At 47.5% G+C, this 24,499-nt stretch overlaps 9 protein-coding genes across 9 annotated transcripts in view; 5 read left to right on the forward strand and 4 right to left on the reverse strand.

The window, feature by feature from the left end:
- The window catches only part of ASPGLDRAFT_68939 (NACHT and WD repeat domain-containing protein), a gene marked incomplete at both ends in the record, with an annotated part of 5,064 nt that extends 1,657 nt beyond the window's left edge, over positions 1–3,407 (reverse strand). Inside the window, 4 exons of the mRNA XM_022549314.1 lie at positions 3–326; positions 387–2,339; positions 2,403–2,824; positions 3,314–3,407. Coding sequence (XP_022397946.1) covers positions 3–326; positions 387–2,339; positions 2,403–2,824; positions 3,314–3,407 — 2,793 coding nt within the window. The remainder of the gene's footprint in view (positions 1–2; positions 327–386; positions 2,340–2,402; positions 2,825–3,313) is intronic.
- Positions 3,408–4,574: 1,167 nt separating this feature from the next.
- ASPGLDRAFT_133189 (uncharacterized protein) lies at positions 4,575–5,009 on the forward strand (the record flags this gene model as incomplete). Its single annotated transcript, XM_022541190.1, has 1 exon — positions 4,575–5,009. A coding segment is annotated over one exon (435 nt), but the record flags the coding sequence as incomplete, so codon positions are not given.
- Positions 5,010–5,142: 133 nt separating this feature from the next.
- Positions 5,143–6,652, reverse strand: ASPGLDRAFT_50784 (uncharacterized protein). The gene has a single exon (XM_022547383.1). The coding sequence runs from the start codon at positions 6,610–6,612 to the stop codon at positions 5,260–5,262; it is 1,353 nt and encodes a 450-aa protein (XP_022397948.1). The 5' UTR covers positions 6,613–6,652; the 3' UTR covers positions 5,143–5,259.
- Positions 6,653–9,886: 3,234 nt separating this feature from the next.
- Positions 9,887–14,800, forward strand: ASPGLDRAFT_177767 (putative cytosolic regulator Pianissimo). Its single transcript, XM_022542910.1, has 4 exons — positions 9,887–12,079; positions 12,129–13,967; positions 14,016–14,182; positions 14,237–14,800. The coding sequence occupies exons 1-4, from the start codon at positions 10,289–10,291 to the stop codon at positions 14,439–14,441; spliced, it is 4,002 nt and encodes a 1,333-aa protein (XP_022397949.1). The 5' UTR covers positions 9,887–10,288; the 3' UTR covers positions 14,442–14,800.
- A 132-nt stretch (positions 14,801–14,932) lies between these two features.
- ASPGLDRAFT_50787 (uncharacterized protein) lies at positions 14,933–15,262 on the reverse strand (the record flags this gene model as incomplete). Its single annotated transcript, XM_022547384.1, has 1 exon — positions 14,933–15,262. A coding segment is annotated over exon 1 (161 nt), but the record flags the coding sequence as incomplete, so codon positions are not given.
- Positions 15,263–15,530: 268 nt separating this feature from the next.
- ASPGLDRAFT_84664 (uncharacterized protein) lies at positions 15,531–16,154 on the reverse strand (the record flags this gene model as incomplete). The annotated part of the gene is made up of 4 exons (XM_022550288.1): positions 15,531–15,676; positions 15,727–15,945; positions 15,994–16,041; positions 16,124–16,154. 4 exons carry the CDS (start codon positions 16,152–16,154, stop codon positions 15,531–15,533), a joined length of 444 nt encoding a protein of 147 aa, XP_022397951.1.
- Positions 16,155–17,482: 1,328 nt separating this feature from the next.
- Positions 17,483–18,901, forward strand: ASPGLDRAFT_133234 (uncharacterized protein; the record flags this gene model as incomplete). The annotated part of the gene is made up of 1 exon (XM_022541194.1): positions 17,483–18,901. A coding segment is annotated over one exon (1,419 nt), but the record flags the coding sequence as incomplete, so codon positions are not given.
- Positions 18,902–21,538: 2,637 nt separating this feature from the next.
- Positions 21,539–23,218, forward strand: ASPGLDRAFT_38448 (uncharacterized protein; the record flags this gene model as incomplete). Its single annotated transcript, XM_022544947.1, has 2 exons — positions 21,539–23,136; positions 23,185–23,218. The coding sequence occupies 2 exons, from the start codon at positions 21,539–21,541 to the stop codon at positions 23,216–23,218; spliced, it is 1,632 nt and encodes a 543-aa protein (XP_022397953.1).
- A 102-nt stretch (positions 23,219–23,320) lies between these two features.
- ASPGLDRAFT_38449 (uncharacterized protein) lies at positions 23,321–23,686 on the forward strand (the record flags this gene model as incomplete). Its single annotated transcript, XM_022544948.1, has 1 exon — positions 23,321–23,686. One exon carries the CDS (start codon positions 23,321–23,323, stop codon positions 23,684–23,686), a length of 366 nt encoding a protein of 121 aa, XP_022397954.1.
- Between the last annotated feature and the right edge of the window lie 813 nt (positions 23,687–24,499).

The following is a 24,499-nucleotide window of genomic DNA, read 5'->3' on the forward strand; positions in this document are numbered from 1 at the left end:
ACCGGGTCCCAGAGCTTGATGGTGTCATCATAGGAGCCGGAAGCCAGCCATCGCCCATCCTGTGAGAATGTCACTGAGTTGACCCAGCCATTATGGCCCTCAAGGGTCTCTAATTCTGCATTCCAAAATTCTTCGACCGTTGGTAATCTACATATCCATTTAGGCATCTCTGTACCAAATGTCTCTCTGACAATTGATTTCGATGGAGCAAATATCAGCCCTGAACAATATAGTTGAAGGGGCGCACTGTCAGCTATGTGTCGATATTTCATCATGAATCGTCTTGTATCATGGAGGAATTCTGATAATTCAGAGCTTGCATTATTCTGTATCTGTTAGTATTTATACTCATAAACACTAACTGAGAATCCTTGTTGGGAACTTACATGTATGAGTGACTGCAACCTCTCAATTCCTTGCACAATCTCAGATGCATAACCTAGAATGCACATCACTTCAGCCCAGTGAAGAAAATGCTCTTGCAGAAATAAAAAAGCATTATCCATCTTAGATATTGGATCCTTGCCCTGTGCTAGATGCTGTGTCCAATATCGGCAAGAGTATTGCAGTTCTGGTGGTATGAACCTATTGATAGAATCTCTATCAATCTCTGTTCGCTGCATACCTTCACTTTCCAGGTTGCACATATTCTTTTTCAGGCAGCGAAACATGACTGTCAGGCACTGAACTGCAATCTTTTGATGCATCTCTTTCTCATCTATCCAAAATGGAGTCTTTTCACGTGTGTTCGTATCAAGGAGGAACTCTCGGAATGACAAGTGGAAAAGCCTGACAGGCATAGTCTCATGATCTGGTATTTGGAGGACTGAGTGTAGTCGATTCAACCGGGTATTAATCAATCCTTTGGGGATACCAAGGAGCTTTGAGAGGGAAATAATTGAAAGCGGACTCTCAAGAATAATAATTGTACCAACCACGTCTTGAAATTCTTTAACCAGTTCTCTTTTCCTTTTCTCCCCATGATTGGCAGAAAGTCTATTTAGGACTGGAAGATATGTTCCATCAAGCTTAGATTCTTCACTCTGATACTCCAAGATCTCAGCAAGGCTTTTCACAGGGTCCAGATCATAGTCCTCAAATACACGGCACACAGTGGCTGCAAAGATGAACAATGGAACAGACATTGTAACAAGAGTCTGGACATCAGAATCTTCTAGCCAGTTTTCAGGTAGTGATCTTTGCTCCTTGATTTTTTTGAGTTTGTGCTTCAGGAATAAGGATATGTCATCCTTGATCACTGGATTCGGTATCTCATGGAGAACTAAATCGCGATGGTTGCCTCTGACTTCGGCATCCTGGAAACCTAGTTGTATCGGTAGTTCGGGGCGGCTGGTCACAAAGACCCGTAGCTGAACAGAATTTGACTTCTGCACTTGTGGGAAGAGTTGTAATAAAAGTTGTATATCTTTATCTCCGTCACATTCATCCAATGCATCAATCACGATCACAGGAGTAGTCTGATCATCCAGATCCAGATTGTGTAGAGGCTGAAGCAGCAGTTTATGAAACTGATCCCTAAGTGACTTTGTGGAAATATCAGGATCAGCCACAATGGCTTTTGAGACGTCAGGCGCGAGCTGAGGGATTGTGGTTATAAGTTGTCTTGTGATGGTTGAAAAGAACCTTCCTGCATTACCACGGTCACCTTCGCCTCTTTTGAAGAAGAAGCTCGCTCCCAGTAGACCCTTTTCCTGGAAAGACTTCGCCACTGTTCGCGAAATTGTTGATTTCCCCGTTCCTGCCATTCCATTCAACCAGAAGATGCATTGGCTTTGTGAAGAGCATCCCCACTCCTCAATCTGCTTAAGAAGCGCTGTTCTTGTTCCAGAAAGGCATTCACTTTCATGTTGGTCCATGTATGAGTCAAATGAAGCTCCCTCGGAATTCTGTAGGTTATGGAGATCAAGTTTTTGGTGGAGGTTTTGGATTGAAAAAAAGATTTTGTCAATCCCAGCAAGTATATTTTCTGCTTGCTTGCTTTGCTTGAGATGCTGATCCCTATCAACCCAGTGATGTAGTTTCCGTTCGTCGTTTTCAATATAAGATTGTATTTGTATAATTGGGTGATCGGTTACTTCAGAAACACTCTCTAGCGTTTTCAATCCTGCTCCAGCTTTCTGCATCGCATGAACTTGCGCTGTGTACTGCAGTATACCAACATAGACTTGAATAATAGCCTTTTCCAACTCGTTTTTGGTTTCAAATTGATTTTTATGGTAGTGTTCCTTTTCAATGAAGGCACAGCGAGCGAGGACATCGGTGAGAAATTCGGAAGATTTGAATAGAGCATTTCGTATTTTGATATGGTTTTGAGTCATCTGTTTATTTATTTGTTTGATAAGCTTGCTTGCTCGATCCTTATAACAGCCTAGCAAACATACTGTCAATCCAAGTGATACAATTCCCCAAGCACTTGATGCATGGCCAGTAGGATCAAAAACTGCAACTTTGCTGATGATATCTTTGAAGGATAGCGTAGCATCAAGTATTCTCTGCCCAACATCTCGAAGCTTGATATCTTCCTTGCCTGCCCCTTGACTTATGTTCCATCCCCCCTTACAATAGTTCTCATATTGCTTCTCGGTCAATCGGACAACCTTATCTATCAATTGCACTGTTTTGACACGGTGGCCATGGCCATCAACGCAACATGATTCGGTAGTGGCTTGGGTTGGTGACAGATTTTGTCGGTCTTTATCACTCAGTTTCTCACTCTCATAGGCAACCTGCCACAAGTCTTTCAATCCAGAATCTCCATTTTGTTGGTTTTGTCCGAGTGATTTGTCTGGTGGATAGGTGGGGTCTAACGACTTCGCAACAGCAGATGAGCTTTCCTTGCATTGCTTTAAGTCAGGTGAAGGTTGGGAGTTCGCTGGCGAAGACCGCCTGTCGCCGTCTTTTATTTTTTGTCGTATTCTCTTAAGACACTGTCTCATGGTTGGCAATTTGGGTATCTATATTCAACATAGATCTTCAAGGCTTGAGAATGATGCTAGAGATCGATATTGGATATGAATGTGTGAAGTCAAATACTGCTGACCTGCACAGCATCAGTGGTGAATGAGCTGAGGCAGCTGAGCTGGCGCGGCTGAACAGTGGGGTAAATGATCATCATCCACACGTATACTCCGTACTTTTTACAGAGATTGCCAGCTGAACGACAATCCTGCGGACGTTAGAAGCTATGATCAGCGATAAATCAACCAGAGTTCAGAGGCTTCGCTGCACAGGTAGGGCACTCAATACCTAATTTAATAAGAATATGGGCGTTGCATGAATTTAGCAATAACACCTCTTAGGGCTTGAATCGGCTCATCAATCTCTCTCCCTCGCCAGGCCGCTCGGATAAATTGAGCCCTATTCGATTGCATCCCATGATCTGACATCTCTTAATAGTTACGAACACAATGTCTGTATTTTAGAACTGCCCATTTATTTCAGTTGGCCGGAAAACCCCCATGACATTTAGGCAAGTAGTCCCTCGCATATTGCCATTTTATAACAATTGCCATTGCTCCATGTGATTTTTGACCCTTTCCTGGGTCGGACCGAACCGACCGGCAAAAGGTGGCGCTGTGTGATGTTGTCACAACCTACAAGATTGCGAACGTTTGATCGAGATATCCACTACATCAGGGGTAAAAGACTAGTATTCAAGGACAATGTCCTTGAACCGTTCTCGCTTTATATAATCAGGTTGTACAGCACCGTCGCAGATGCCCCAAAGTGAGTAGTAATGCTAAGTATTGCTTGTTCCACTACCTTCGCCTCCGCTACAATATTCTCTGACATTGCTACTGTAACAAAAACAAAAACCTTTGTATAGGACTTAAGTAGCTTCGCATATAGATGAATTCTTATAGAATGACTCAAACATACCATTTGAACAGACTAGAGGGCGAAAATGCTGAAAATATTGAGCGGTCATCAACTCTCCATGTTTTATACATTAAGTGGTTAGAACGAGGAAATATATTTTCCCACATACGGCTATCTAGCATGTCAAAACAAGTGGGGGCCCTATACGTGTATTGTAAGATCACTTTTATTACAAAGCATTAAGTACAACTAGTTATAAAACTAGTCATTTCTAACAGGGCCATTTATGCATGTTGGGCCAAATGATGGAGGATTATAAGCGGACGATGGATGAGGCTGAAAGGCATGAATCGATGAAGGAGGTAGAGTCAAGCAAGACTCTTGGACATGACAAGGCTGGTTGATGGGTGCGTTCAGCTCCAAACACCATAGCTCAGACTACGTTTCGACGATGCTAACAATGACAGACCGTCTACAGAGAACGCAATACCTGCCCCATCACCAAAGAAGGCGATCTAATATGTCCCTTCCATATTTGTCCCTTCTGGCAAGGCAGAGACGGAGTCTCTCCATCTAACATGGACGCCCGGTGGTTTTATCTCACGTATTTTTGACCAGAGGAGAAGGTCGCTGCCTGGGAGTGAGCCTTGAAAGGGGCAAATGACCCCGTTGACCCCGATGACACTGATAAAAAGCGTTCTTGGACTAAAACCGGTAAAGGCCCTATTGAACCCCAACATCTCGTTTCCATGGCTACACAGGCATACGGGTACTGGAAAGATGCTCGCTTCGCGCTACAGCCTATCTCCCGCTCCGAGGATGGGAAACCCCTCACCGTGAAGTTTTGGTGGATGCCCATGGCCACGGAGTACGATTGTATGCCTGCTACTGATATACCCGAATTTCCCGCGAACCTCGACTCCGCGCCGCGAGGCGGGAAACTCTACAACACCGAGACAGAGTTGAAAATTGCCTCGGGCGAGGAAATTACCTTCCATATTGAAGATCCGGTAGAAGTGCCGCTGCCGTTGTGGGAGTTGCTTGAGATGCAGTGGATTATGCATCGCATTGCGGGGATGTTGGGGCCAAAGGAGACTTTTGAGCAGGAGTGGGAGGATTATCCGTCTGAGATTGAGTATCAGGGGCCGCTTTACCAGTGGAAGCGGTAGGTTGGCTGACTTGTTTGTCATGAGTTGCTAGTTATTAATGGTTGAACTAGTCTCTGATACATGGTATCGAATCATTAATTTGCTCCATGATATCGCAAGTACGGTTACGACCCTAAAGTTGCACGACTGTTGAGCGAATATTCCTTGCAGATGACAGTACATAAAGTAAACTACCAGTAGATTACTGTAAGGGATTATCAAATGCGTCATAACATGTCTAAACTTGAGCGTCGAAGTAACACAATTCCCGCTAAAAGACCTCAATATGCAATCTCCTTGCCTCCCCGAGATTCTTCCTCATGCGCGATGATTCAACCCGTTTGAGCTCTATGTAGCGGTCGACGATCTTGCTTTCCATAATCTCCTCTATCTCATCCGCCTCCACCTCAAGGAAACACAACGCATCCTCCAAACTGCTCGGCAGATACGCAGCAGGATCCAACCGCCCAGGAATGCCGGTATCCGGCCACACCAGGGGCTCCTCATTCTGTATTCCTAGGATGCCAACACCAAGAAAAGCAGCCAATGTGAGATACATGTTAGCCGTTGCGTCGACGCATCGAAAATCCCAATGGCCGGGTTTGATTTTGCGGATGGGGACTTCCCAATTCTGTGTGCCCCAGGCGACAACTTCGCTGTTGGGGTATGGTTGCTCGCGCTCGTAGCAGAGGTCATAAGGTAAGCTGAATGCACAGAGTGCCTGCAGACGCTTGAGTATGCCAGCCAGGAAGGACGATTCCGCATATGGAGGGGAGATGGAGATATGCATGTGCTGGCTTGTTGTTTGCTGTCGACTTGCTACTGGTTTGGGACACATGGTTGCTATGTAGCCGTGTTTAGCGAAGACTCGCTTGATGCGGTCGTGGACCAGTATTAGTTCGTCGACGGCTTGTAGGGGTGGGCGGGGATGGAGGGATAGTTGGTACTGGTGACGGCCTTGGGTTTGGAAAGACTCGATATCGATGCCAGCGTATTGTAGTTCACAAATACACTCCTCCACATGCGCGAAGCACGGATCTCGCTGTCCGATGGCGAACCGTCCCGAACCTGTGCTGTGTGGGATAATGTCACTCCAGTCCGCAGAGACCTTCATAACCCCGAACTCGACCTCAAATCCCACCAGAAAACTCAAACCACAGACTTCAATGGCCTTATGCACCACCTTCGCCAGCGCCCGCCGCGGACACAAATCAAGTTCAGAAACTGGACTCGCAGGCTTACTCCGCATCACCTCACACATCACAGTAGCATATGATTCCTCCGAGACAACGCTCTGCGAACTAGTACGCGCGCTTCCCCAGTCTGGAAGAAGGGAGTCTGTTCCTGTCGGATTGAGGTCAGGAAGAGGCATATTGTCGAAAATACATTCGAATGCGGTGGGTGGGACTTCGATGGGCTTGTTCTCCTTTGCTAGTCGGAGGCAGTGGTGGATGGGGAGGATGCGGCCTCGTAGGGCTCCGGAGTAGTCTTGCCATTGGAAGCGGATAAATCTTAGAGATGGGTTTTTGAGTTGGAGGTTTCTGATGGCCGTTTCGTTGTGATTTAGTGGCGTGGTCTTTTCGGAGGGGATTGGAGAATGTGGATGGGTTTGAGGGAGCTTCATCTTGCAATTCACGGATTGGAGGGTGAAGTGACGATGGGTTGTGCTTTGCGAGTGAAAAGATAAGTTGCCTATATATATGTTATTGTTGCATTTTTATCCTCCCTTTCAAGAGGCGTAGTTTAATCTTCCCGTATGTAAGGGCTATATGTTGTGTTTCCCATCTGGAATGATTCTCTGCATAAAGCATACATAGACTCATTGGCATGACGTATAAAGAAAGCAAGGTAGAGGAGGCAGCCCGTATAGCTCATCCTCTAATCTATTGTGTTAGGATGTATCAAAGTCAATTTCAACTTCTTGTATAGTATATTAAGACAGGTCTTTTCAAGCGTAAGCCCCGGATATATTGTACGATCCTACCCAGAAATAGCTGCATCTTCATGTAGTAACAGTTCTAAGCAACAATACTCTTCATCGCCTCCCAGTTATCCTCATTACTCACTTCAAAAACCTTCGTCTGATCATCCCTATTATGAGCAAACACCGAAACCTGCCCGTTCGCCTTGACCATAGTAGCAACAGGACCAGGCCCGCGCTGCCACGGCCATCAAGCCAACCCATATCGGTATAGAGTATCTTTCCTTGACTCCCGCGCCTATCGTGTATAAGACCGCCACTTTTTCAGCCGAGTGTCTATCATTCTGGATTGTGGAGTTAGAATGAATATATCACAACTCAATAAGTAACTAAATGTTCTGCATGCATGTTATTGAACCATTAATGCTGTATTGTGATCAAATACACTTTCTTGGGTCATGATGCCCGACTCAATAATACCCAATGTAAGGTAGCCTGTAAGGCCATACCAGCTGGTTTCTGTAAAAGTGTAATTTCTTTCTGACCGGGAACAACGTTGCAGTTCGAGTCAAATACCGTATAAGACGCATATTGCAAACTTTATCAATATTTTTCGACCCCGTCAGGATTTTGACTACACAAGCTGACGCTAATGCGGCGGATGGGCTTTCTTCAGGTCGAATATATACTCAACCAACCCAGGAGATGGAGAAGTCTCGCCATATGATTTAGAATATTTAATGCAAAACTAAATCGTAGAGTTCATCACAGAGCTCCTGACGCTCAGGAGTATGTCTGAATGTGATATGCTGGAAGAGTTTTAATTTGAAAAGTGTCAATGTATCTCCTCAATACGATCAGCCAAAGACCTGAATTATTGAAGTAAAGGGATATTGGTCTGACCGGGCACGAGATGTCGTTGTCAAAGACAACGTGAAAGACCCACTAAATCCCTATATCTATCAGATATCTCAATCAAAAGCCAGTGGGCCGAGAGGGGAATGGTGTGGGCGGAGAGAAAGAGAGAAACGAAAGTAAATGCATACCTCTGCGTTTCTGGGGTACGGACAGCCAGAAGTCTAGCAGGATCCATCCCTCCGTTCACCCCAAATTATCCAACGGTGGTAATCTCCGCCGGCCTTGAAGCAGTTGATGTGTTCAGCGAGTTTTTCGCCGTCGCGGGTGCATTCGATCACCCATTTTTCAGAGGGTAGGGCGAAGTCCACCCAGCCGCTCCGCTTCCGTCCTGGGGTTGGAAATAAGCTTCCAGCAGTTAAAGCTAGCCCTGTATCGTTTGTCGCCTAAGGCGCTTCAATGCTTGGAGCTACCGCGCTAAACCTCCAAAGTGCCGTTAGCGAAAACTTGGAAACGATGCACTTGGTCGAGGTAGACGGAATCAAGCCCCTCTCTTAGCACGAGGTTAGTGTGATTGTAGCTTGATCAAATATCCGATATTGTTCGCTTTATTTTCCCCTTAGAATACACTGTTAGACATCGCATAAATCCTCCAGTTTGTCTCCTTCGACGCGGACATAACACCACAAGGGACTCGGTTTGCGAGGACATGGACCTTCCCGTGTAGAGTGTCACGATATAGGTCTCCTGGCTTGTTTGGATAACGTCCCATAGCGCTCTTACAGTTTTCTTGCGCTCAGTGAACATGCCTGATAGCCTTTTGCGTGGGACGAGTGATGTTTTATTGTGCGGGCAACTAAGGGCCAGAGGAAAACGATTCCAGGATATTGTCGTAGCCAGGACATAAATGGCCACAGAGGCAAAATAGCTCTGACGGATTCGGGTGAGAGTCGAAAGCTCCACACTGTTGTTCAAGATAGAAGCATGGAAACTGGAGGCTCGCTATGGTATGTCGCTAAGCTCCCTTGAGCCAAATATATCGCGAATGCTCGTAGCGGGAAGAGCAACGGACTGGAAGTTAGCTAAGACTTCGCACCCCTTGTTTTCTCTATAGCCTTGAGCTAGTTGTGGGATTTGTTCCCAGTCCGGTCCTCAATTCCGAGTCACTGTATGGTAAGTGAACTGGCAACACTGTCGCATGGTATCTCAACAAGATCAAGTATCATGCCTCCAGGCTTTGTCGGGTTCCGATAAGTGGTGGTGTATTTGGGGATGAATATTGACCAAAGTGAATCAGGGAGGAGAGATCACTTTTCGGAAAGATGGGATGCTAACACAGATCTACGCCGGTTGCTAGCAATCTAAATTCGGATAAGGAGGGGTGAATAGTTGATCTCATGCATCTTGACGAGATTTATCACATTCCTTGTTTTCGATCTTATCGTCAGTATCCTGAGATTTGACCCTTTATCTCAAGATAATCGTAGAGAAAAGGTGAGAAAAAAGAAACTTTGGGTATTGGCATTAGAGCTATTTGCTATAGAGTATAGAGTATAGAGTAAGCCAAAGACGAGCTACTTAAGCACTAACACGCAAGCTCAGTGACCGTCACATCAGATTTCTGGTTGAGGATCCACAATATCATACGGATCAACGTAGAGGTAAGCAAAGGCATAGAGAATTACCGGGACTCGACGCAGTTGTTCAAGTTACAATGCATGGCTTGGTTCGATCTAGATCATCTCGTATTGACTGAAGATGCCAGACGCAGAAGATATTCCGTGCAGCTAGTCATTAGTCACTGCAAAAGCAAGTCAGAGCATAGAATCATACCCTGTGGTGGAACTATATAGGATAGCTGCAATGGCTCTTTAGGGGCTTTCCCAGCCGAGTGGTCTGTAGATACCATCGTAGATGAGAGTCTTGGTGAGTAGTACCTTCTGACGGCTGTGCATGATGTAAATCCCAGAGAGCAAGATGGAGGCCGTCTTCCTACCAAGCTACTAACGAGCCTGGCGTACCTCATATTGAGCAATAAAGGAGGCATGAATGTACAGAGGAATATACTGGAAATGTCATGGTGAAGATAGTTAACTTAGTTAGTCCAGACAGTCGCTTAGTCAACATCCAGCCAAGACATGTTCTCAACATTGAAACCAGATCGGATCGGACTCCATGAAGCCATAATTATCGCTGCTCTTGAGTGAAGCTGATATCCTTTCTTTTCTACTGACCTCTTTGCACCGCTGTCCAGATTAGTCTGTACGAACACCTCACCGCACGAACCGCATTGACACCATCGCACCCCTCCCTTCCAGATCTCCCCTTCTCCGCTATACGAGCCCGATTGGACCAGAACCCGCACAATCTGACGATAACAACACACTATCCTACGAATATTGACCTGATATTCCTCCAATTTCCGAATCCAATGCAGTCCCCCGTTCCTTGCCGCCCTCACGACCGGTGATAGACATCCCCACACTGTTTCCTTCCGCCCCTCGTGCGGCTAGATGGAAGATCTATGGCGTCCGGATATTATAACTCGGCGTCCTCCACGACGTCAACCCAGCACCGGGCTCTGGGCGATGCTCAAGGAAGATCGCTATCGAGCCTTGACGATGGCTCCACGGACGGGAGCTGGGCCGACGCTTCGTCGCGAGTCGGGAGGAATGCTCGGTCTGAGTCTGGTGGGAGTGCCAGCATCTACTCCCGCGGAGCAGGAGGGTCCCTAGCGCCTGGACCAGGGAGTTTCAGCTCGGAGCTGAAGAGTATGAATACTTCGCGGAGTGTGACACCACGGCCGCCGGATAGTGGTGGTGGTGGTGGTGGTAGTAGTAGTGCGACCGGCCCCGGGATATTCTCCGCGCGGAGAGCAAGCGGTACCGTCGACCCGTCGGATGGGTTCTCGAATACAGAAGAGCGTCAGGCGGTGATTCGGGATAAGATTGCGAAGGAGGTGAAGATCAAGACCGGGACGGAGAACATGCTGGAGGCGCTGTTGGCTAAGAACCCGAAACACACCAAGGACCAGCGAATAAGGGTAGAGTCGGAACTCAGTTCATCGAATCGCAAGCTGGCAGAACTACACCATGAACTCGAGGAGGAGGTATTACGAGCGCAGGCGCCGTCGACGACTCCCCCACGCAGTCGGATATCGACCCTCTTCCGCGGAAGTCCCATGCGGCCGTCATCAAGGGAACATGAGACGGCGGATGAAGGCCTGCCGGAGGATGTTGAAGGGGAGATGGAATCGCCCACGTTTGTCTTGACGGAAACACTACAAGCATTGGAGATTGAAGGGATGTCACCGGATTTCTACGTGGAGCGGGCGAACAGCCTGGTGGAGCTTTTTAATCGCCATCCCACGTTGAAGTATGATCTGGCATGGCCAGTCTTCGGTCTGCGAGTGCAGAGTATGCTCCTGAGCGATAATAAGGAAATCGTGGCCGCTGGTTACCGGTTGACCCGATACGCCATTGCGGACCGGAAATCGCTCCAAATAATCCGGTCCCTGCACACCGACGAACTCGTCATCTTATCTCTCGTCAAGGAAAGCAAGGCAAATCTCGAACGAGAACAGGCACTCAAATTCGTCAGAGCTTTTCTTGATGTCAAGGATGGTGTTTGCGAGCTTTCCCGTGCTGTTGTTCGCACCATCGTCGCCGTTGCTGAGCACGCCGACGATCGTCTCCGCAATATTTCCGTCATGACGCTGGCGGAAATTCTAGTCAAAGATCCCGCCTTGATCGGTTATGCCGGTGGATTTGCTATCTTGCATGATGCCCTCGCAGAAGGGACGTTTGGCGCCTCAGAGAGCTTGATATCGAGCTTCCTGCATGTTCTAGATACACCACATAGCAGAAAGCATCTGCGCGGCGGGAGTGAGCTCGAAGCTGTCCTTGCTCCATTCACAGACTCTCTGGCCGACTCAGTGCGCAATGGCCGGTTAAAATCATCAGCCAGGGCCATATCCGCGATGCTCAAGACATGGCCAGGTCTGGTTGTTCTCGCCAGGGACGGAGCCAGGCCTCTGCATTCACTCCTCGAGTCATTACACTACCCCGATCCAACGGCAAGGGACCTCATCATGGAGCTGTTATTCGATGCTTTGCGTATCAAGCCGCCATCCTGGTCCTCATCCTTCCTTGCCGGTCGTAGGCTTACGACTTATGGGCGCGTTGCGAATCTTAGATCGGAGCCTGATCAGAAACAGTTCGGTGCTCCCTACGAGAATAACAATAACCAGTTTGACCTAACAGAGCATTTTTCGACTCTTATATTGGCTACGCTGGTTGATGCAGGGTTATCAAAGGTATACTTCCCAAAGCCTACTTTAGGAGCTACGAGGCTAACGTGAATAGGCACTCTGTGATTTGATTGAAGAAGAAACCGATCTGTCCGTTAGACGAAAAGCGACGCTATTACTGACAGAAGTATTGAAACTGGCGCACCACTCTCTGCCAAGCGAGACAAGTGCACAACTACAAGTCCTGCCGCATTTGCTTCCACCTGCGCTCAACTTCGATATCGACAACCATGACATCTCGACCTCTACAATCTACCAAATTGACAGCATCAACCGGACGCTCGCACGGTCACGCGGCTATTCAAACGCGCCTGGTCGATACAGCGTGAATATGGATGTGTCGGCTTCGATCCTGTCGGTCGACCAAGGAAAAGACAAACTGAGTCCTGCTATGGACGAAACGCAATTCCGCAACTCTATCCTTGAGACGAACGTCCTGGGTACCGTCAATTTCCTCAAGTGGAAGTGGGATCTGATCCATCGTATCGTCGAAGGCCCCTTGACAAATCAGAAGCGACTAGACGAAGCGATTAAGGGGTCTAAGTTCGTCAAACGACTTGTCGGGTTTTACCGGCCATTCAAGTATCGGTTCGCTGTGGTTCCGAATACCAAACCCAACCAACGCTATGTTCGGACCGGCTGTGTCTTGATGCGTACTTTGGTCCAAAGCCCCGAGGGAACAAAATATCTCGCAGAGAATAAGTTTCTCAGACAGGTTGCCGAGTGCCTTGCGCAGGTGGATCGCATGAGTGGTCTTACGTCTTCTGCTCCGTTGTTCTCGAAGGAGCAAATGAGCAACACATTGAGCGGTGGATATTTTGCAATGCTTGGGACGTTGAGTGCAGATACTAACGGACTGGCCATGATGGAGAGGTGGCACATGCTCAACATGTTCTACCATATAATTGAGCTCCGGGATCGGAATGACCTGATTCAGACCTTATTAGGAAATCTGGATTATTCGCAGGAAAGCCATCTTAGAGTTATGCTGTCCAAGGCACTGACGACCGGCTCAAAGGAGATCCGCATTTTCGCCACGAAGTTATTGAGGAAGTATGCCGTCAGAAACATCTCTATATCGCAACAAGTCGGTGTTGGATATGCGGAGTGGGTTTTGAAACTCCTCGTGACGCAGCTGTATGATCCGGATGTGTCTGTTTGCCAGGTGGCCGTCAAAATTCTGGAAGAAGCATGCAACCAACGCGACTATCTCGAGTTTGTCGTCAAATGTCGACCGTCTCTTGACCATCTCGGAGAAATTGGGGCGCCATTACTCCTGCGGTTCCTCTCAACGTCCGTCGGGTACCACTATCTGGACGGACTCGACTACATCACGCAAGAAATGGACGATTGGTTCCTGGGACGCAATGACGCTTATGTGGGACTTGTGGAAGCGGCCCTTTCGCGCGCCTACGTCGACACACCACGAAGAGGCAGCATTGTTCCGGAGGACCTAGTCGACATGCAAGATATTGGACTAGTCCCGCCCCATTTCTACCGCGAGCTCGCGCGAACAGCTGAAGGCTGCAGACTCCTCGAAGAGTCAGGCCACTTCAATGAATTCGCATGGACGATTCGAGACTTCCGCCTTAACGAAGAAGAACATGAATCCCTTTTAAAGGTGAAAGGGTGCTTATGGGCCGTGGGTAACGTCGGGTCAATGGAATTTGGCGCGCCGTTCCTGGAGAAAGATCTCGTGTGGCATATCGTGGGAATTGCGGAAAGTGCTGAGGTGTTGACCATGCGCGGGACAGCATTCTTTGTCCTTGGTTTGATCTCGCGGAGTCGGCATGGGTTGTCGGTGCTACGGGAAGTTGGATGGGATTCGGCCGTTGATCAGAAGGGGGAGTCTCTGGGATTCAGTCTTCCGAATGATTTTAGGAAGTTGTTCTTGGTATGTTGTCATTATAACTTAGTTCCAAAGAGGTTGCTGACGATGCAGATTGATTTCCCTAATTGCTCCCGCGACCCTGAACTGAAACGGATATCTCATGAGAAGTTCAAAGCTGCCGCTACAGATCCGGACCCTGCGAATCAGAAGATTCTGAAACTGATCGTCGACATGGGAAATACCGTTCTGTCCAAGAGGGCAGCATCGGACTTGCATAGGTATGATTCTGTTCTTTCCATCGGAATCAAGACAATACTAACTTACAATCGCAGCATCAAAGCAAAATACCCCGAGCGCTTCCACCAAGCCCAACTTTTCCGCAAAACCCTCGATATCCTCGAAAGCCACCACTTCCGACTCCCCGCGCGGCGGTTCGCCCTGGACCTATTCGACAAGAGCGTCATGCGCCGGATAGTTCTCGAAGAGGACTCTGATACGGAGTCGGATGTTAGCTCGTCGCAGGGGTCCGCTGATTAAACACCTATCCCGTTACCCCGTCTATTTATATCTCTTATAGATCCGGTGCTTTCACACCACACTCCCTCCACCCTTCTCCAACTGTTACTTTTACCTTTATCTCTTTTGAATATATCATATACCCCACTGTCAATGACACGGATACAGTCGTCTCCGGACCTATGGAGTTTTATACAGTATACGTCTTATGAACAAAACTGGATGTTGAGAGTCTGTGTGTGGGTTGCTTAAGCGTTGAATTGATTGATTGAATTGAATTGCATTTGCATGTGTATAGTTTTGTGTTACTTATTGTGGTGTGTTCGGCTTTGGTTGGGAGCATGGTTAGGCTATGAGGAATGAATCCACTTACATTTGAGAATTATCGCCGCACCACATGCTCAACTAAGATTTCTAACCCGGATTGTGTTGTCGGCAATAGGTCTCGACTAGTACAGATGAAGGTCAGCTAATCGGTTGAATTTAGATTGCTGATAATATGTATTAACGCCCACTAATCTAGGTTCAGTCCAAGGCCATAGCCTAGTCATCACTGTCACTATCACTGCCACTGTCCGATAATTCAGATCCAGCTGAATGGTCCGAAGATACAGTCGTGTCATCTGATTCCTGGTTCCCTTTTCTCCGCCTAGACTTGGACTGTTTCCTATGTTTCTTCTCGGTTGTACGGGGCTCATGAGAAGCCATATCAACATAGCTCGACCAATTCCTCCTAACTGGTTGCTACTTACTCTCCGGAACGGCTCCATGAAAAGAGTCATTCTGCCAATTGTTGACTCGAGCCCGTGTTCCCTCCGCGCTTCGCATCGACTCAATATATCTCTCGAAATCCTTACTAGCATTAATCACCAGTTGAAAATGCTTCGTCGTCAACTCCGCAACAGCCGGTTCCTTTCCAGGATTTTTCTCAATAGCATCCCACTCCGCCAGCGCGACAGCAGTCTGAAAGGCGTTTTTAATCTGCCGACCATTCCAGCGAAGTCCCTTTGCCCATTGCTGTTTTGCAAAAGACTTGATGTCGTGCTTGTTGTATTTGATATTTGGTTTTCTAGTCTCGCTTAGAAGTTTGAGCTTTTGGATATTCTTCTTCTAGATTCTGAGCGTGTCGCCTTCGTTGAGGTTTGTGTAGAAGAGTGTGGTGTGGACGCGCGAGAGGGCTGCTTCGTTGAATTGGCCCACGCGGTTGGTTGTTAGGATTAGGATTCCGGAGTAGTATTCCAGTACTCGGAGAAAGACTGGCATTTATTTAGCATGTGTCGGACGGTCGACTTGAGAAAAGACTCACCGGATACAAGGCTATTCTGTACGATATTCCCTGGCATTCGCTCACTTAGAAATACATCCGATTCATCGAGAAGCAACACGCATCCCCATTTTCTTGCCAGATAGAAAAAATGCTCGAGATTATGCTCCACCTCCTGGGCGTTATTCCCTCCAAGATCACCGCAGGTAATCGGCAACAAGATCTCTGTGTCGAGATGATCAGGTCTTCCAAATTGAAAGCCTGGGTCGAAGCACAGCTACCACTGTCATTCCCGGATCTGGATCTGACATCCTTCATCAAGCTGATCGAGTTCCAAAGCACTAATGTGGACACCATCTGTGACATTTTTCAATACATTCTCAGTCTTTTACCACCTACGGATTTTGTCTTCTGTATCATTGATAACTTACCTCTTTACCTGGCTGATCCGGAGACCATGGATGATGCATATGGCCTGCTATTATGGTTGATTGGGTTGTCAGATTTTCACAAAGAGAGGCCCCACGTCCTGTGGATTTAAGCTACTTCTCACGTCCCCGGCGCAATTCATCGAGCTGCCTCTTGAGCGACTGCGGGACGAGGAGATATCGCATGTACGCAAAGAGGTTCCTCCCACGGGGGGATTCACAGAGTTGAAATGGGATATCAATATGGAAGATTGATGTCCCCGGTTCGCGCATGTCTACATCACACTATCCGCCTCCACCTTGCGTTTCTACTTCATAAGTCCAACACATCCTCGCATTATCCATCATTACAACATAGCCACACACCAAGATTTCACACGAGAGAACACTTGGAAGTAGCAGACCGACTCAATGCTTACCATAGTACTCCGAACAGTCACTATGAAAACTATCTCCGGGGATGATGAACTGTGTTTGATCTGGCAATATTCAAGTGTGCCGGTGTTTTAATATATATCTGGGTGCACCAACTCGATGGACACGCAATGTTTCCGTTTCCCACAACTCCTTGATCCATCACATCCTGCACATAAAAATTCTCTTGAAATATTATGAAGTCTATAAATATGATGCAACCATGGTTCTCAGCTCTCCACGATCTGGAGAATATACATCCGGAAATGATGTACACTCAGCTGAACATGTGGTGCGCCGATCCCTCAACTTGCTTTTTGGCCCAAATGGTTGGCGCTCGACGTAGACCGACTTTATTTTTCCACGAATAATATATTGATATCGTGAGATTCCGTGTTATGGTGGGTTTTGGTGATCTGGCAGATTTAGAAATCGTGGTGGAATATATATGGAGCATGGACGGAGTCTGGAGAATTGGTTTCTAGCTCAATCAACACATTGAGACCACACAAACTTTTTTTTTATTTTTATTTTTATTTATTTTTTTCATTTTTAGTGTATTGATTCTAGTGCCATGGCAGATCTCGATACTCCCCCTTCGTTGATAGATTTTATTACTCGACCCGGACCCCGATGTGAAAACAAAAAGAGCACCCTGCGAATATTAGGATCGATTAAACGCTCGAAACAAACACGGAAGACACCTAAAATCGCCACAAGAATAAGAGGAAAAGAGCGAGGGAGTATTGCATCGCGGTCCAAATCCAAGTCGCAGGAGGCATTTCGATTCTTTGCATCTGCATCGCGGTTATTGCAGGAGAAGGAAACAAAAGAAACAGAAGAGACACCGCGCAGGCTTGTTCTATGTTTTATTGTCCAAGCAGATGCGACTGTGGGGAAGTGGTATGTTTCGATATTTTTAATATTAGTTCGGTTGAAGTTGAAGCTAAGAATGGTGTAGTCCTGCACCGATTGTAGGGATTATTGAGAGTAGCGATTCGAGTTCCGTTGAAGCTGCTTGGAAGACAATTAAGAACCAGACACATCTCTCTGGGACGCCACTAAATGCTACTCGACATGGGAAGCCATTCATATCCGAGGATCCTGTTTCGATAGGACGGAGATGTGTGTTTTATCCTTTTATGTTCTGTGTCAAGGACGATACCAAGGGGGACAACAGCACAGGGAGCGTCAATATAATAGAAGCAAGCCTTGGAGGTCTTCCATATATTGACCAAGGACTCCGGAATACATTTTTCGACACCGAACTAGGTCCCGCATCCGGGACAATACTGGCCACCGGACTACAACAATTACAACAAGATCATGAAAGTGGCGCACGAAAGTTAGCCGCTGTTGCATTGAGCATACTCCAGACGACCCTGGAGCATCTCGAGGATCCGATTGGACTTGAGAGTCCCTGGTGGCAGAAGACATGTCTGGCGGCGTGGCATCTCTGGAAAAATGGTCGCCCAAGTATGGATGCTGCTATTGTTAGCTTCTTGCTGCTGGTTTTAAGTGAAGTATCTAATGTGCTGTCACGAGATAATGTCGATAATGAACCAAGCAAAAGGCTATGCATACAAAATGCGTTCGATAATGTACAGCAGATGATACGATCCTATACACCACGTATCAGCCAGAACCTTGCATCACATATGCTATCTAAGGGCGAGAATAATAGGAGCAAACGGAATAAATTTATCATCCTAACTCTATCATGCAGCTCAACTATCCGCGAATGCATCGTTCAATCCGCCCTTGCCTCCGGTGCACCACTCATCAACATCCACGTCCTCGAATCCCGTCCCTTATTCGAAGGTGTATCAATGGCCGCATCGATAATATCCAGTTTCGAAGCTCTACAAACACCACGTCCGCAAGTCCGCGTGACCATATTTACCGATGCATCTGTAGCCCAGGCTGCTATGGGTGTCGACCTGCTCCTCCTAGGTGCGGACCGGATTGCCGCAGACGGATCCGTAAGCAATAAAACGGGATCACTCCCGGCCGCTCTGATGGTGCAACACATGGCACCATCTGCGGAGACGATTGTCGTCAGTGAGATTTACAAGGTTGCTACGGAACCGAGCAACCAGCATAACGTGGAGAATAACGAGGCGTCAGAGGTCACGGACGCCTGGAAGCAAAATAATAAAGTCAAGGGACTGGATATTGTCCAGGATCGACTTGAGAGTGATGATGCTGGGCATGGACAGTCGACGGTGAATGTACAGAATGTGTATTTTGAATGGGTACCACCTAGTTTGATTAACACGTATATTTGCGAAGATGGGTTGAAGACACCGGAGGATTTTCAGAGACAGGCGCAGTGGGTATCAGAGCAGTGCGAGGTGTATTTTGGGATATGTTGACCTAGACACTTTTATATATGTAATGGCAATGTACAATAGAAAGGAAGACATTGTTTGTTGGAAGTTGTGCCAGCTGGATAGCATTTTATAGAAAAGTGTATACCTTATATGTAATGATAGTTATTCACCTTTCCAATCCCGTTGAGAGCATTGGCACTCAATGTTGGCTCTTGTGCATCAACACCTCGGAAGCCTATAAAATACTCACCCTTCCAAACTACAAGAATGACAGTCAAAAAACTCAACAGCTTGCACTGCTCTCTTTGCCGGTTCTATTTTATCCACTTTCTTTACCTTGACCACTGTCTAGTCCGTGATGCCCAAAGAAGAAGAAAACATCAATCCAGCTCACGTGTATGTCTGGAAGAACTGCTTCCATGGACAGTATGATGTCCCTTTTGAATGGACTAGCGAAATCCGGCGCACCCTCTCCTACACGAGTGTCTGGATAGATACTGTAATGTGTAGTGTCAACTAACCCGACTGATTTCGACTTCGCTGACGGATTGAAGTCTCACAAGCCTCGGGAAGTAATTTAAAGTGACTCGGAAAATATCAGGCGTGGTTGTTCCAGTGGTTTGCTGGCCAAAATGTTCAGGAACAGTCCGGATTACCGGGAATCACCCACATAGCATATTGACAAGGACTGGGAAAAAGGCGTTTTGAGACCTGCCATCAAGATATATAAGATGAAACCAAGCAAAAATTGTCGAATTTATAAATATGTTGGCTGATCTTTCTCTGTTTTTTTTTTTTTTTTTTTTCAGAGATATAGGGCTGATTCATATAGCGAACATAGAGTTCTCGCGGAGACCAAAATAGCAGCAATTCGCTACCCGTCCCTCTTAGAGACACACCACCCCCTTCAGGCTTCTCAGGGCCATTGAAGAGATATCGACGATGGTTAGAGAGAATGCGGGTTCAATTTCACCCCTAGTTGGGACCCCTATAACCGCCTCGAAAACGAGGAAGAGAATTACAGAGGATCGCAAGAAGCCAAAGAGCCAGCTGCGCGTTTTAAAACTGCACTAATCGCTTCCATCCAGGAAAAACGGACATCTAATGCCGCATAACAAAGGGGGGTGACCTCGTGGAGGTAGCCCACGTGCTCCCATATGCGCTAAACAAATAGCTCAGGAAACAAGCGTTAGGGATGCTTGGAATTTTTCTGGGCACCCGAAAAGGTCCAGGCCTGCAAGAACCTTGTCCTTGCAGGCCAACGTCAATGATCTAGAACTAGTATTAGGTTACCTACTGTTGAATATGTAGGCCTATATCCGTTTTTACTCAAACAGAATGCCTGCTCTTCGTGCAACTATAGCAAACGCTCTAAATATATCATTTCTTTATGTGATGATCTATAAGTATCACCATGTCGCCCGCCTGTATTCAAGTTCTCTACATCAATCTATCATCTTTCTTTACTTTCGTCCATCTATTCTAGCATCGTATCTTCGTACACCCCTTATTTTCTTCTACAGAATATAGATTCGGTTAATTTGCGAGTATATATAGACGAACATAGTACTGTTATCTATTATCAATCGGGAACTCACTAGCCGCTCTCAGCGGGACGGCAGAACCGGGTGACGATAGACTTTCTGACTCTGAAGATGACAGGTCGTCTGATTTCGAAGATAAAGATAGCGCTAATGAGTGGCTCTGAAGCTGAACTCATCCAGCCAGTCAAGGATCCTGAAGCCAGCGTCTTTCTTCAGTTCTTAAATCTACATTCTAAACCAGTCAAGGAGACTAGAAGAGCAAGATTTCTCTGAGACGGGAAGAAGAGAGGTAAAGTATCCCAGATCTCCTGTATCGTATGGTGCATTTGCTTCAGGCCTTCTGTTTAGATCACCTTTCTCCAAACACACCAGCATTGGTACCGCAAAGCAGAGGCGCATAAGGAAGCTGCTGCTAGAAAGTGATCACTGGGTAGCGCCGGATATTCAGGCGTCAGTGCCGCGGTGATTTGCGCGTTCATTGCCTTTTGTTTGTTTTATTTCAGGTTTTCTGTATCCCCACTGGCTTGTGCTGCTGGATATCTAATTTCACGCTACTACCGTACTTGATACGAGACTATCTGTAAAGTGTAGAGTAGAAAGTAAAGTGCTTGACAGTCATGGAGTACGGAGTACTTGGTCTCCGGATGGGCTTCTTTGGACTCTTGATATACCGGCAAAATGGCATTCTTAAGTATCGGGAAATAACATTGGATTAAAGACATTTTCCTCATAGAAATTCCATTACTACACTCAACCCCCAGCCCGAAATTACATTGAATGCAATCTTATTTTGCATTCTTCATTCATGGGAGCGTATAACTACTTTTGACGTACCCTTATCGATAAGCCAAGATCAAGATAAGCCAAGATCTAATCATAATGCCACGAACTACCGATACGGCCACGCTCTCCCACTCCGACTTCCGATGACGAGGAGCTCCGTTACGAAGTATTACTCCAGCTACCACCACGAGAGCTGCCATTCAACCCGACTCTTTGTATATAATACTTGCTACCGTGCTCTAATATCACTGACTTATATACGACGACTACATATCACATCGCGCGCGACAGTTCCCCATGAACGAGAACCCATCTCCACTCTCCACAAGACCCTGAACCCCCGAAGGCCATCATGAACGAAGACGAACGAGAAGCATACTCGTACGATCCGTTCACCCCATCATCAGAGTCGCAAGAATCTTACACTTCTCTCTCACTCCTCGCGCATACTCTCCTCCGCCAGATCCAGTGCGCCCGATGCTTACGCCCCCTCCGCACACCCCTCCGCTTGCCATGCGGGAATACACTATGCCGGGAGTGTCTACCACCTGTTCAGCCGCGAGTTGGAATCACATATCCTGCTGGTGAGGGTCGGAAGTATCGGTTCAAGTGTCCGTGGGAGAAGGACGAGTCGTGTGTGGGGGAACATTGTGTGGCGGATTGTGGGGTGGATGTGTTGTTGACGAGGTTGGTGGAGGTTGTTGAGGAGGTTCTTGCGGGGGATATACATGGTAGTGGATATGGAGAAGATAAGAGCTTGGAGATGAGTTGGGCAGATCCCAATGATTTGGTAGAAACGTGGAAAACGGCGTGTTTGGAGGGTGGAGCCCTACGGGGTGTTTACCGGATGATCAAAGAGGGACGACTCGACTATGATGCGTCAGATGTGGTTTACGATAGGAAGGATGGCATGGAACAGACATCAGTTGACACAGTTCTACTCACGCGACTAAAGCAGGTTATCCGCGATGAGCTCGACTGCCAGGTCTGCTACTCGCTCATCTCAGACCCCCTAACGACCCCCTGCGGCCATACATTCTGTCGCAAATGCGTTGAGCTAGTCTTGAACCATTCCGACCTATGTCCCGTTTGTCGACGAAAGCTCAACATGCCCTCAACTATCCAATCTGAGCCCATTAACAGTCCTGTCGCGGGACTAATGCAATGTCTATTCCCAGACCAAGTTTCCGCGCGTCGAGAATCCCTCGCCCAAGACGAAGCAAGTCTAGACAACGAACGAATGACCCCCCTCTTCGTGAGCTCAATAGCGTTCCCAACAATGCCAATCTTCCTACACATCTTCGAGCCTCGATATCGGATCATGATCCGCCGCATCATGGCAAGTCGAGAACGCAAGTTCGGTATGGTTGCGTACAACCGTGCCCGGCGACGGCAGGGGGGACTGGGAAGGACACAGTTTATGCAACATGGCACTTTAATGCTGGTTGACCGGTTTGAAATGCTTCCTGATGGGAGGAGTCTTGTGATTGCGACAGGGGTTTCCCGGTTCAAGGTTACCAAGGCGGATATGCTGGATGGGTACCATGTTGGGCAGGTTGAGCGGTTGGATGATGTTCCCATCACAGTGGAGGAGAGTAATGAAGCTGCAGAGACTGCTGTTTTTGCGGAGACATTGACAGAGTCTCAGGAGCCCTCGGAGCCCCAGGAAGAGACGCAAAAACCCCTTGAATCCATGTCGACGCAGCAGTTATTCGATCTGGCGTTGGATTTTGTCCGCACGCAACACCGCATTGGAGCACCGTGGTTGCATCCCCGGGCTCTAATGGCGTATGGAAACGAACCAACCGATCCGTCCCGGTTCCCTTGGTGGTTGGCGAGTATCCTTCGTGTTTCCGACGAAGAAAAATACCGTCTCTTATGCGCAACAAGTGTGCGGGAACGATTAAAGATCAGCGCACGGTGGGTCAAGAAGCTTGAATCTAGAGAACGGTACGTCACCACCATCATTCAAACATCAGTCGATACTAACTAAACCAGATCAAACCGCCCATTAATTATGTCTATCTTGTGACTAGCCGTCCCCCTCTTCGTCTTCTCCGTCCTCCCACTCCTGCTACCCCCAGGGACAACGTTATCATCCCCGAGCTTTATCACCTCCTTCGCCCCGTTCTCCATGTCCGTCTCAGTATCATTCGGTTCTGCACCATCGACATTTGACCGTCAGCGCCCTGTTCCACAACAGCGAAGTTCTAATTCTCAGACATACCTTCCGCAGACGCTTGTCTTGGGACTGTTCCTGCTTATCTTCGGGGCGCAGATCGCGGTTAACATGGCGCAGATGAGACGGGTTCAGAGACGGAGGCTTGGAGAGGGGATTCGGAGGACCATCGTTGTTAATGGGCCGGAGCCGGGGCGCCAGGAGGGAGAAACAGTAGTAGGAGAGCGGAGGGATGGAGGTGAGGGAGTAGTTAGAGAGGGTGCTAGGGAAGAGCCTGGGGAAGAGCCTGGGGAGCGTCTTGAGACTAGGGACGCCGGATAAGAGTTCGATTTAGATCAGAGGACAAGCGTGACTGGAGAAAGAGTTTGTATATAATATTGGCTATTGTAGATATCCGCATCATCGTATTTGGACCCTGATTATCTGGAATATGCACATACTTATGATCTATGACTGAGGCCGGATACCGAACAAAACTCTTATGGATTGGGAATCATTAGCCAGAACGCGGATACTTGGGTTTAGTACTCACAATGGCAGGAAATGCTCGCCATTTGGGGATCACCATAGAAGACATTGTTGATCTTTGTGTCTGCACCCCATCCACCACTCGCAAGCTCCACTTCTCGTCACGTATGCATACTTTCAACGATATCACATCCAGATCTACCTGCAGTGGCGACTTTCCACTGCTAGTCATTGAGACGCTTTCAGAAGCCTGGACTGCAAGCATTCAGGAACAAGGTATCGTCTTGGATAATAATACATACACGAGAGCTACGCACATCAAGTATGTCAATTAAAAGGTGTAGTCACCCTCATTATTCACAAGAATAGATACATACAGATAGCATTCCCGATGTCACGGTGCCAGCCCGTGATCTATGCACGTGACTAGGCACGTGACCCACAGAGATATCTGTCTGCGCCAACGCCGATTCTGCTGCAGCTCTTCGAGCTGCGTCTTGTCTATGAACCTGTAGATAGCCTGACCGTAGCTTACCCTGTTCGTCAATTCCTAATATATATCGCTACCTGACCCTGCACCCTGACACTACGCAGCTCCCCCCATAGGAGTTGATGCCTGTCGAGATGTCTGCTGCCCCCCGTCCCCCGTTTTTACCAACGGATCCC

The sequence above is a fragment of the Aspergillus glaucus genome (genome assembly GCF_001890805.1).
Source record: "Aspergillus glaucus CBS 516.65 unplaced genomic scaffold ASPGLscaffold_20, whole genome shotgun sequence".
In the NCBI taxonomy this organism is placed as follows: domain Eukaryota; kingdom Fungi; phylum Ascomycota; class Eurotiomycetes; order Eurotiales; family Aspergillaceae; genus Aspergillus; species Aspergillus glaucus.

Bases quoted from the DNA above. Each gene is read 5' to 3' on its own strand.
- ASPGLDRAFT_177767 (XM_022542910.1), top strand. From the start codon at position 10,289: ATGGCGTCCGGATATTATAACTCGGCGTCCTCCACGACGTCAACCCAG. The intron at 13,968-14,015 runs GTATGTTGTCAT...CTGACGATGCAG, and splicing joins ATTTTAGGAAGTTGTTCTTG to ATTGATTTCCCTAATTGCTC. The intron at 14,183-14,236 runs GTATGATTCTGT...TTACAATCGCAG, and splicing joins GCAGCATCGGACTTGCATAG to CATCAAAGCAAAATACCCCG.
- ASPGLDRAFT_50784 (XM_022547383.1), bottom strand. From the start codon at position 6,612: ATGAAGCTCCCTCAAACCCATCCACATTCTCCAATCCCCTCCGAAAAG.